Source organism: Mesoplodon mirus (genome assembly GCF_964341445.2).
Source record: "Mesoplodon mirus genome assembly, chromosome: 14".
Taxonomy (NCBI): Eukaryota; Metazoa; Chordata; class Mammalia; order Artiodactyla; family Ziphiidae; genus Mesoplodon; species Mesoplodon mirus.
Window position 1 is genome coordinate 30,634,087 of NC_138990.1, and position 12,069 is coordinate 30,646,155.

Genomic DNA, 12,069 nt, shown 5'->3' on the forward strand with positions numbered 1-12,069 from the left:
CTGATCCTTAAACGCTCAGCATCCTGAAAGTTATATCAACTGAGAGAGAGCAACAGCTTCTTTTCTAGTCTCTCCTACTGAAAGGCTGTCCTCATAGGTACCACTCCACACGTCCACGGTGAATGGATCTGGCTTAACGTTATGGTACATGAACAGAACTATCGGTGGCTTAAAGTAAAGGCAAAACGGTTTATAAAACATGGCAAGACTCTGAGGCAGAATCTAAGGGACTAGCAAATTTAAGCACCACTTCTCTTTTCTATCATTTGTCACCCAGCTTAAAACAGAGTTTTGCATATGTGAGAGTTAGGCTGAGCTACGGATTATAAATAGATACAGATACACATGCACATAGACACACAGAATCAAAGGGATGATGGTGTGACTCAATAACCCATCTGGTTTGTCAATTTCTAAAACACTATGAAAAAGCAAACTTTTCCAGAATGTTCATACAACAATTAAATTGATACCCTCCCAGGATCTGGAAAACCTACTTCTTGTAGTTACAGAAATGCACGGTACAGAGCTGTGACGTGGGCACTAATGCTTCACAAAGGCACCATTCAGGCCCTGAGCCACGCTCTCCCGGAAAGACTAGAGACAGCAGCTCAGAACACTCCTGCCAGCTGCACGACTGCTACCTGCATCTGAACATCTTTAATGAACTTTAGACCTCTGACAAAACAAACACACAAATTACTTTTTTATTTTTAATTGAACTGTGAATCATCGCCACTACAGTGAATAAAAATTCATGACTCAGAATAGCATGCAACTTTTTTTTATTGTTTTCTAAATCTATCTGTACACTTAATACTCTGGTATTAACTTTACAAACAGAATAAAGAATACACTACAGTGATATTAAGCTGCACCTACTCACCTGAAAAGGAACCAAGTATCGCCCCCGAAATATTACTAATTACACAATACTGCAGACTAATAAACACTGTAAGTACTAAAATGTTAACATTTCAACATACAATGTCAACAACATCCTGCCTTCTTTTTTAACTGGTTAAAACATTTGTTCAGGTCATGCAAAATAAACACTTTATGAAAATGTTAGATTACACTCAAACATCAAGGCAATGAAACCCAAAAGAGCAACTTTTTAATGCAACGACTGGTCAAGTAGATAAACTATTCAGCATATTAAAAATCCAGTAAGTGAAAAACATCAAAAATGTAAACACTAAATTTAGGGAACTGCTCCTCTATGATCTCACCACCTACAATTTTATCTGTGACTGAAGATATACTACCAAAATTGTTCTACATAAGTAAGCTATGTTAAAATGACCAAAAAATGTCAATGCATGATGCCAGGGTAAATTTCTAGTCCACACAATACTTAAATGTGATCATTCTCTTAACTCTGCTAACAGTAAATGAAAAGTCACACCCAGATTTATCTTCTTTTTACTCTTCTTTGTTACATGTCTTTAAACTTTTGTCTACAAGTATTCCTTATGATCCTCCCCAAAAATTAACATGCTGATTTGGGAACAGATGAAGCAGATAAGCCCTGCCCTGGTATAGAAGGCAATGATTTCGTTTTCCCTAACTGAATATTTCCTTGTCACTTGTCAGCGGTCACTGACCTTGCTGCTGTAGTTATGTCCTCAGTCTCCCATTCCATAAAGATTTTTAGTGCCTATTATTATCCATGTCTCCCTGATTCTCCCAGAGAAAGAATTCATTTTTTTCCTCTTATCACTCGGCTCACTAAGGAAAGCTGAGCACACAATTTAAAGGAGCTACAGAGTAGACCCAGGCGGGTTCTCGGGCAGGTGGATGGTGCTTGAAGCCAGGTCTGGGACCTGGAGAGAAGAGCATCCAGGTCATAGGAAGGTGATCGGCCCCTCTCCACGGGCCACTCTCCTAGCAGCTCACAATGACCCAGTTACTGGGGCTCTACTTTGGGCACTGTTGACTCACATTCTTACCAATTTTTAAAGCCCTCTTTATATTTTCTACTTAAAATTTAAAAACTCTTTGATAAGCAATTTGTCTATTATACAGAACACCGGTTTGCAACTTACAGAGCATTAACCTTTAGTCTCTAGGCTATTCCATAAGCTGTAAGTTCTTATGTTTCACCCCTTAAGAGCAAAATGTGCTTCTGGTTCATTTAACATGTCTTCCCTCAAATATTTAATGAATGAATGTTCTACGAAAGGGGTCTCTAGCTTTTAATTTTTGTTGGCGAATTAAGCCCTTTATATTTAATAAGCTATTTCTGACCTATCTTTATACTCAGATCTTGTCTTGCAGTTATATGCCAACGAAAGGTGCAATAACAATATTGGGTTTTTAAGCTTCTAAGTACAAAGACAACGGGGGCTGACAGATGAAGCAGGCTATCTTATACTTCCCTCTGTTGTATAGTGTATGTCTCTTTTACCAAAGACCTTCTCATCCATTAATTATTTGAGTGAAATGTACAGGTGAAGTGCGTGGATGGATCCACCATAAAACTCAGGTCAGCCTTGTCACAGGGATTATAGTAACACTATTCTACTTTTGCTTGTTTTTCTTAAAGTTGCTTGTGTTTCTTAAAGAATGCTTTCTCTTTCTTCTCCAAAGCCTGCACTATCCGAAGAGGCTACTGCGTGCAGCTCTGAAGAATCTTTTGAGAGCCTCATATAACTTGAACGCTGGCTTCTCTTATGCGTCGTGCTCTTTAGATTTTCATTCTGAATGGCAGTTGAGTGGGAACTGGAACCAGACCTCAGAATGACTTGGGGCGTCTCCCTAAGCCCCTCCATTGCATCAGAACTCTGGTTGGCTCTAGTAGCTGGAGCATTGTTGTTGTTCAGAGTCACAGTACTGGGCGTGCGATTCAGATTGTAGGCTTTGTGGCACGCTGGCCAGTTTTCTTCAGGGCTGCTGGCTATCAAGCTGCATTCGGAAGGGCTTTTCTTGTCTTCTGAACAAATGGACATCCGAGCTACAAGCGGGTCTTGCAGGCCACTCAGGCTATGTGGTATTCCCCGTTTTCCACTGTGGCTGTCATCTTCGAGCTCTATGAGATTTGCCTTTTCAAGCTGGGAGTCGTCAGCTGCTTCGTTGTGAAGGGAGTGATTGGGAGAGCTCTCACTGGATCTCACTCCCGAGTCAGATGAGTCCTTTTTGTCAAGGAGGGCGTCTGATAAATACTCTTTTGCCTTAATGAAGGTTCTAATAGGCTCCACACTGTGTTCTGGAGACTTCAACACTCTCTCTACTTTCCCTTCAGCTTTTTTGTCTCTGTCTTCTTTGAGCAGTGGAGTATTGTCTGATTCTTCTGTCCCAGACTCATCTTCATCACTTGGAAGTTTCTGATAGCGCAGCCCACCTCCTTTCAGCTTCAAATCTGTCTGGAAGAGACCTGACCTTTCTGAGGACTTCTTGCTTGGGAGAAGCTTGCTGCCTGCCTGATCCGATTTTTCATCTTCTTCAGTGATAGGATCCAGGGGTGAGGCATCGTTAGTGGAAACTCCTGATGAGGAATAATCTATAACATCGCCCCTCTTCATTAAAAATGACTTCCTTCCATCATCTGGCTTTGGTTCACTATCCCTCCCTTTCTCCGGTTCTAGATTAGAGTGAATGGAGCCCCCGGATGAACTCTGACCCATATAATATGTGCTGTGTGGGGAAGACCTGCCACTCATTGTTGTGGAACCCGCGCCCCCTTCTAACTGAGACATCTGGGCAATATATTCTCGATAGGCATCTCTATACTCAGCCTGCACCTTATCAGTAAGCTTTGAAATTTCAATACTGGAATCCTGGGAAGTGAGACTCGATAGACTTGGGGTTCTGCGAGTTTGTGACTGTGAAGAAAAAAAAATAATAATAATTTAAGAATTCAAATAAACCCAAAAAAAGGCACAATAAATATCAGCTTAGGAAATTATATATATATATATATAAATATATAAATATATAAATATATAAATATATATATATATATATATATATATATATATATATATATGGACAATAAGAATCTTTAAAGTCCTTAAAATACCAAATTCTTTTAGGAGAATTCTGCATAACACAGTTTAACAAAAGCTGTGAACTTATGAATAATTTGACTGTTATTAGAAAGCTTTATACAAATTGTAATAAAATTAGTTTATTGTTAATATTTAAAAGTATAATTTAAGGTTATATTAACAAATAACCTTAGGACTTGTTTTTATCATTTCAAACTTTTAAACTTATCTACGGCAAAAGTCACCTTCGTTGATAAAATATAAAAGTTCCCCTTAGAAAAGAGAAAGAAGATGAGAGTTAAGATATATCTCAAAAACAAAATACTCAAGTCTTTAAATGTATGTTAAATAGAACCTTTCTCAACTTGCACGACATGAAGTTTCTGTCAAATTCCAATTCAGAGAAAAAAAATGTACTCAAAATGCAAAAAAAAAGAGAGAAAAAAACATTTTAAAAGGAAAAGTATAAAGTGCAATGGAGGGCTTCCCTGGTGGCGCAGTGGTTGAGAGTCCGCCTGCCGATGCAGGGGATACGGGTTCGTGCCCCAGTCCGGGAAGATCCCACATGCCGCGGAGTGGCTGGGCCCGTGAGCCATGGCCGCTGAGCCTGTGCGTCCGGAGCCTGTGCTCCGTAATGGGAGAGGTCACAACAGTGAGAGGTCCGCGTACCGCAAAAAAATAATAATAATAAAAATTTAAAAAATAAAGTGCAATGGAAAAGATAAAAAGATAAATACAGGATCCAAATGAACAAAAATGGAAGCCTTGAGGGTCAACACTCAGGTCCAAGTAAACAGAAATAAAATATTTTTGAAATAAAATATTTTTAAAAGTTTGATTTCCAATGAAGTTTTGGGACGAGAATTGCTTTAGACCCCAGAAAAGGTTAGTAACATGAGGAATAAAAAGTAAAGATTAGGGCTTCCCTGGTGGCGCAGTGGTTGAGAGTCCGCCTGCTGATGCAGGGGACACGGTTTTGTGCCAGGGTCCGGGAAGATCCCGCATGCCACGGAGCGGCTGGGCCCGTGAGCCATGGACACTGAGACTGCGCGGCCGGAGCCTGTGCTCCGCAACGGGAGAGGCCACAACAGTGAGAGGCCCGCATACCGCAAAAAAAAAAAAAAAAAAAAAAAAAAAAAAAGTAAAGATTAGGAAAAAGAGGAAGGAAATGGAAGAAAAAGAATCAAGGAAGTTTAAGAAAGGGCAAGAGCAAAGGTTGAAATGAAGCAGAAATAAGGCAGAGTCTTCCTGCCACCAGGAGAAAATGACCCAGTTCCCTGAGAAGGTTCCCTGAGACCCAGTTCAGGACAGTGCTGCCCTCACTCTCAAATGCAGTATGTGGACCCCTTCTCAGGGGATCCACGAGGTCTAAACTATTTTCCTAAGAATATGAAGATGACCTTTGCCTTTCCACTCACTCTCATTCTCACAATAGTGTACAGTGGAGTCTCCAGAGGTTGGTTCATGTGTGACCTCCCAGGAGATTCAATGTAGAAGCAGATATGGGAATCTAGCTGTCTTCTACAAAGCCAGGCATTAAAGAGATTTGTAACACAATATCATTTTCAGTAAATATGTTTTGTTTTGGAAAACAGTCATTTTTCATAAAAATGTTATTTATGTTAACATATAGTTGGTTTAAGGTTCTCAGTTTTTACTTCTAATGTAGTAAATACTGACAGATAAAACTTACATAAACGAAGGCTCTTTGGGGGTCTTCAATAATTTTTAAGAGTGTAAAAGGATTCTGAGATTTAAAAAAAGTTTGAGAACTCCTGCATTGATAGGAAGGTTGTGAGACTTTCCAGGTCACGGTGGTAAATACCAAGTATGGACAAGCAGAGGATGAGGATTTCTTAAGAAATGTTAAAAGGAATTCCAGGGAAAAGAAAGGAATTACTGTTGTTGAAACAGTGAGATAAAAGGGTCAAGTGTGGACTTATCGTAAAATAAGGAAATTTTTATCTTAGTTATTAACACACAATAAAATAGCTTCTCAACTTAAAGAATAAGATTGATAGTACGTAGAAAAAGATAATAACAACCAAAAAATATTTTTACTACCAAATCAAACACAACACCCTTCAAAATGGTAGACCTAACAGGTACTCCTTTCTCTAAATACGGCTCCCTTTCAGTAGAGAGTTCTTGGTAGCTACTTACTATTTTTCCTCCCTTGCTTGTCTTTTCTCTGTTCTGTACCCTGCTCTAGGTTTTTTCCTAGTTTATTTTTCTTCTTGTCCAGCCCTTACTCCTTCTCACGTTCTCTCACTTTTGTTTTTATTCCTGATCCTTGCCTCTCTTCCCTCTTCTAAGAACATCCGAAGAAAGAACTCAGCCGTATCTAACATCAGATAATAAAAAGAAAACGAATATCCACGAACAGTGTGCAACATACGTACTGAAAAACCAGGTTGTGGTGCTCAAAGGGATTACATGGCAGGTTATCCAATAAAGATGTGTTTTAGCCAATGATTACTGAATTTAACAAGGAAACAGCAAGTGAAAGATGAACTCAGCTAACCACCTAAGCAGGCCAGTTCCTGTTCACCCTCGACGCCATGACTCTATTTTACTATTTTCTCAATTCGTATCAATTTCTGAAATCACGTTATTTTCTTTTTGTTCTACTGACTGTCCTCTCCAGAAGAACACAGCTCCTGGAGAACAGGGACTCCTCCCTCCATCCTCTTCATTCAGGGACTCATTAAAGATTTTCTGAATGACTATATAAATGCACCGACATGATCTCGGAGAATTAAACACCACCCTCTTCGTCAGTAATATGAAAAATGGCATTTAATAAATACCTGCCAACTTAGGTTACTGTGACGTGGAGCCCCTTCATCCAGGCCGAGTGTGTTCAGCTCTTCGAAGCTGAAGTTCAGCGTGTAGGGGGTCTGACTGGAGAGCTCGGTGTGAGGCAACTCGTGTGAAGCGCGGTGCACAGATTCACCGTGAGGAACTGAGCTGCTGTTTTCACTCAGTAAACGTGGGTCCTCAGGGACCACCTGGTTTTCTGCATTTCTCATTTCTAGTACCTTAAGAGAGAGAAAAAAAAAGTCATCAGTATCTGCACTGACAAATCACATTTTAGAAGCTTTAGAAATTATCTTAAAAATTAAACATGAAGTTACTCTAATGGAAATGAGAAAGCATACTTTCTGTAAGTGAATTTCAAATACATTTGTTCTTATCTGCTTTTCTATATTAATAATACAATTGACCCTTGAACAACACAGGTTTGAACTGCGCAGATCTGCTTCCACACAGATATTTTTCACTAGTGAAGACGGCAATATTTTCTACACGGTCCAGGGTAGGTTGAATCTGCAGATGCGGAGGAAACTTGGATACGGAGGGCTGACTCTGTTGTCAGTGGATTAATCTCCGAGTTGTTCAAGGATCATCTGTACTAAAAGAAGTACAGTTGGCCCTCAGAATCTAGTGGTTTAGCACCTGCAGAATCAACCAATCACAGATTGAAAATATTCGGAAAAAAAATTCCAGAAAGTTCCAAAAATCAACACTTGAATTTGCCACACACTGGCAACTATTTACACAGCATTTACATTGTATGAGACATCGTAAGTAATCTAGAGGTGATTTAAAGTATACAGGAGGATGTGTGTAATATGCAAATATTACTATGCCATTTTATATACAGGACTTAAGCATCTGAAGATTTTGGTACCCACAGGAGTCCTGGAACCACCCACCCACAGATACCAACAGATAACTGTAATGACAACAACCATCACATATATGCTATACTCTCATTTGACCACTGTGTTACTACTTTAATTTAAAATTTAACTTAAGAACAAGACAAAATGCAACTGGAGTGTGTCAAAGAGAACCAGAGCTGGAGAGTAGCTAAAGCAGTAAAAACAGATTTTAACCAGGAACTATCGCAATGGGGAAAAACGGACCTCAGGATAGAACTGGGCTCAGTTCCAAAAGCAGTGCAGACACGTGGGCATTTACAGCCCAGGAACGAGGCGGGGGGTGAGTGGGTGGAAAGTTGCTAAGAGGAAGCATCAGGGGTAAGGGGTGGGGGTGGGATTCTGGTTGAACTGACCTGACAGGATACCTTCTGGAGGCAGGCCTGGGGTCTAGGACCTCACGGGGAGCGGAGGAGGGGTGGAGGATGAGGAGTGTAATCGCATAGCGAGGGTGATCAGACACTGAGGGTGGGGTCCTTTCTCAACTGACTTAACAGGATTCTTCCTACAACGGGGCAATGCAGGCCCAACGAGGACAGACACCAAGGTCGAGGCCTACAGGCTCTGGGAAGCCTGACTGAGTGAGGCCAAGGATAGTGTCCTGGTCAATGAAAGCGTGGAGGATTGGCAGGTGGCCTCTCTCCCAGATTTCCAAGTGAAATGCCCAAAAGGCAAATGTTGCTAAGTGCTGCTGTGTATATTCTACAAACAGGATATAAAAGAGTTGTACACATAAGTGTGAAATGTAATTTTTACATGTTTTTTTAAAAATATAGGAAAATATCAGTTTAGACCAGTACTTACTGGCACTTGTTTTATAAAATGTTGTAAATCATTCTACAAATACTAAAAATATCTTACTGTGCTCCTAAAAAGATGCCAGTCTCCAAAATTCATATTCATTTCCTTCTTCAGTTCATCAATGTTACACTGAGCTAACACACGGCCATTTATGTTTGCCTGAATAAAAACAAACACAAATACAAAGATAAACAAAATGTGAGAGATTCTGAACTTCTAGTGGTTAAAAAGTACATTTATATTAGAGACCAGAAAATATTGACCTAAAGAAGGTTATCACCCCATGTAATAATTAATAAACAAGTAGAATCTGAATAACATAAGCCACTCCATACTCTTCCAAGTGTCTTAGGCGCTCAAGTAAAATAAATCATTCTTCAGGGACCAACCCAAGAGCTAACCCTCCAACTATTTCCAAAACTACCTATTCTGCCATAAGCAATAACAAAACTGTTAGCTTTTTCCCTCTGATCATAAAACATGAACACGAAGGCAAGCTGCTGGGAGGGGACAAAGACATCTGTCAGCATGTTGGTCACTGATGAACTTCTAAATGAAGCGAAGCACTGACAAACTTGTTTATCAACTATACTAGATAACTTCAGCCACCAAGAATGTCCACCCACAAATCTCCCAGTCTATTAAATTCACAGAAAATGATCTTGTCACTCTTGGGTCTCTGTAATTCTAGTCCCTTCCAAGTAAGAAATGACAGAATTTTCTTTATTAATAACAGGTAGCTTACTTCTTTTACAAAAATACAAAACCTGACTTTATTAACTGTGGTAAAATTATGGAATACCTGGGTTTAAAACCAACAGAATGCTCAGTTTCCAAGTTAATTCTGAAGAACAGAATGTACAGGGCAAGCCTAGTAGGGCAGAGGTCCTGCTGTGGAAAAGCGAGGAGCTTAGCAGCACTTAAGAAACCAGTTGCTACGATGGGCTTCAAACAGCGAAGGCCTGAGAGTAAAGAGCTGAGTGGGGAGAGAACTACTGTCCTGCGGGAAACCAAATCCCCACAAAGGGTTCACGTGGAGACCTCCCTCTTCCCTGACGCTCGTCAAGCTGCCTTGAGGACAGTCAGGTTTGTACCTTGGAAAGGCAGTGCTCAACACTTTCACATATGGGGATTAACACTAATCTATGAGAATCTAGATCTGTGAGAAAACTAACATTATCCGAACCTTTCTGACCAAACACAAGTTAAGATCAGTGAAATGGTATATGTGCTCATAATTCTTTTAAAACCTTATTAGATGCCAGGCTTTAAAGTATGTAAATATTACAGGCTTGTTGTTCATGTTCTCCTTCACTGTATCTCTGATAGAAAAAGTATAACTTAGTGGAAGTATCTGTTAAAACGGGGACTGGGTTAGCCTTGTAGATGGGAAGCCTCCTCAAAATCCGAGGTTCGTGGTAGTTATTGGAATTGCAAGAAAAGATCTCGGAAGAAATAAACTTCCTCAAATACATTAGCCTTGCAAACCCAAATCTCTGAGATATTATCAAACAGGACATGATCAGAAGTCCTCTAAGACATGAAAGTGAGAATTTGAGGAAAATGAAATAAGTATGGTTTACTTGGATAATTATTAAGTCACAAATAGATATTATAATTAAAGAAAATGTAACATAAAAGGCCTTCAAATATTCTATGTTGCATATTGGAAATATAAGTTATTGTTAATCTTAATGTGAAATCCTTTAGAGCTTTGTACTTCTCATCAAAGCATTTTTGACTTATATTAGATTTTTTTTTTTTTTTTGGCCATGCCACGTGGCTTGTGGGACATTAGCTCCCTGACCAGGGATAGAACCCAGGCAGTGAAAGCACCACGGCCTAACCACTGGACCGCCAGGGAACTCCCCCTTATATTAGATCATTTTACAGGAACGTTGTAATACAACACTTTGTTTTCTTTTATCCATTTCTAAACTAAGGGATAAAGGGGCAATTTTAGGATACAAATAGTAAGAAACCTGTTTCCACCTAGAGCTTTCCCATTTCAACACAGAACTCGTCTTTGAGAAGCTAAATACAAAGCGCTCGCCATGCACAAAGCCCACCACTGGCGCCCTCAGCCCTGTCTCAAGTCAGCGGGGAAACATGCTGGTCACCTTCTTGATGGTCGCACAATACTGAGGCAGCATGCTCTGCTCCAGCCCTTCTATTTGCTTCAGTTTCTCACAAACCGCATCCACATTCATTGAATTCAGTGATATTGTTCCTGAGGCTGGGCCTGATCCCTAGATAAGTCGTGGAAAAATACATGTATGAATAGCATTTAATGTCAGATATACGCAGTCATGTGACAGAGGAACTTGTGAAGTTACACTATAAGTACTCTGATTAACAATATATTTTCAAACTAAAGTAAAGACAGCGAATGTGTGCAGTATGGGGAAATGCCATTAGGGAACAGATTTAGCTACTGTTACACATTAAGAAGTATCTTTTATTATAGCAGATACAGCCTGATCAAAACCACTTTTCTAAGAAGACAGAACATTCCACGAGCCAAGCCGAGGCCAAATGCAAGAGAGCCTAACTTCAAACCTCAAGAGAGAAGGGTGTAGCCCTTAATAACAGAAGGACAGGGGGTTAAAAAAAGAAAAGGAATGGGGGGAATTACTGATGCCTATATTACAGAATACAAAAAGTGAATCTATGAAATTATTTTAAAAGTGCCTATACCAAACAGCTTTAAATGTCTTTACAGACTACCTTAACAGTCTACGACTATTAACTATCTGAAGTTTTCAGATCGTGACCATATTTTATACCCAAGGGATCTAAAACTTCCCCTTAAGAATCTATACAATAATCATGTAAATATGAAACAACAGTATTACTTCTTAACACATGTGTAAGTAAATATGATCCATTAAAATTTGGTCTCATTTAGTCCGCCTGCCGATGCAGGGGACACGGGTTCGTGCCCCAGTCCGGGAAGATCCCACATGCCGCGGAGCGGCTAGGCCCGTGAGCCACGGCCACTGAGCCTGCACGTCCGGAGCCTGTGCTCCGCAACGGGAGAGGCCACAACAGTGAGAGGTCCGCATACCGCAAAAAAAAAAAAAAAAAAAATTTGGTCTCATTTAAAAGGAAAGTCAAAATAATAAATCTAGTATTTACTTAGAAGAAAAATATTTTCCGAATATGGTGACATACTAAAGAAGTATTTGCCTGTGGCCAAGTGTATATGAAGCTCCTCAATTACAGATGTGGACATTGGCTTACAGAGCGGTAAGTTCTGGCTTCAAAGTCACAGAATAAATAGCTAGTTAGTGGTAGATTTGGATGGGAACCCTAACTTATCAGGTCTTATAACTTCCTATTTTCTTTGTTGCAACTGTCTATTTTTAAAGAGTTTATAGAAACTATAAGCAAAATAAAGAGAAGAACAACCAACTAGTATAGAGGAAAACGCTCCAAATGACCTGTCTTGTTTACCAGTCAATCTAGTCTTAAAATAAATACAATTTATCCTATCCTCAAGTATGTGTAAATTTATATTTTCTACTGCCTCTTTTATCATTACCAAGGTAGAC

General features: G+C 39.7%; 1 protein-coding gene across 4 annotated transcripts in view; it reads right to left on the bottom strand.

Annotated features, from left to right (window-relative positions):
- Positions 1-768: 768 nt before the first annotated feature.
- Positions 769-12,069, bottom strand: part of KIDINS220 (kinase D interacting substrate 220) — a 91,780-nt gene continuing 80,479 nt past the window's right edge. For all 4 annotated transcript variants that reach the window (XM_082641974.1, XM_082641972.1, XM_082641973.1 and 1 more), the window contains 4 exons: positions 10,636-10,764; positions 8,576-8,674; positions 6,800-7,030; positions 769-3,824 (listed from right to left, as the gene is read on the bottom strand). In XM_082641974.1, the coding sequence (XP_082498100.1) occupies positions 2,562-3,824; positions 6,800-7,030; positions 8,576-8,674; positions 10,636-10,764 (1,722 nt within the window). In that variant the 3' untranslated portion in view covers positions 769-2,561. The remainder of the gene's footprint in view (positions 3,825-6,799; positions 7,031-8,575; positions 8,675-10,635; positions 10,765-12,069) is intronic.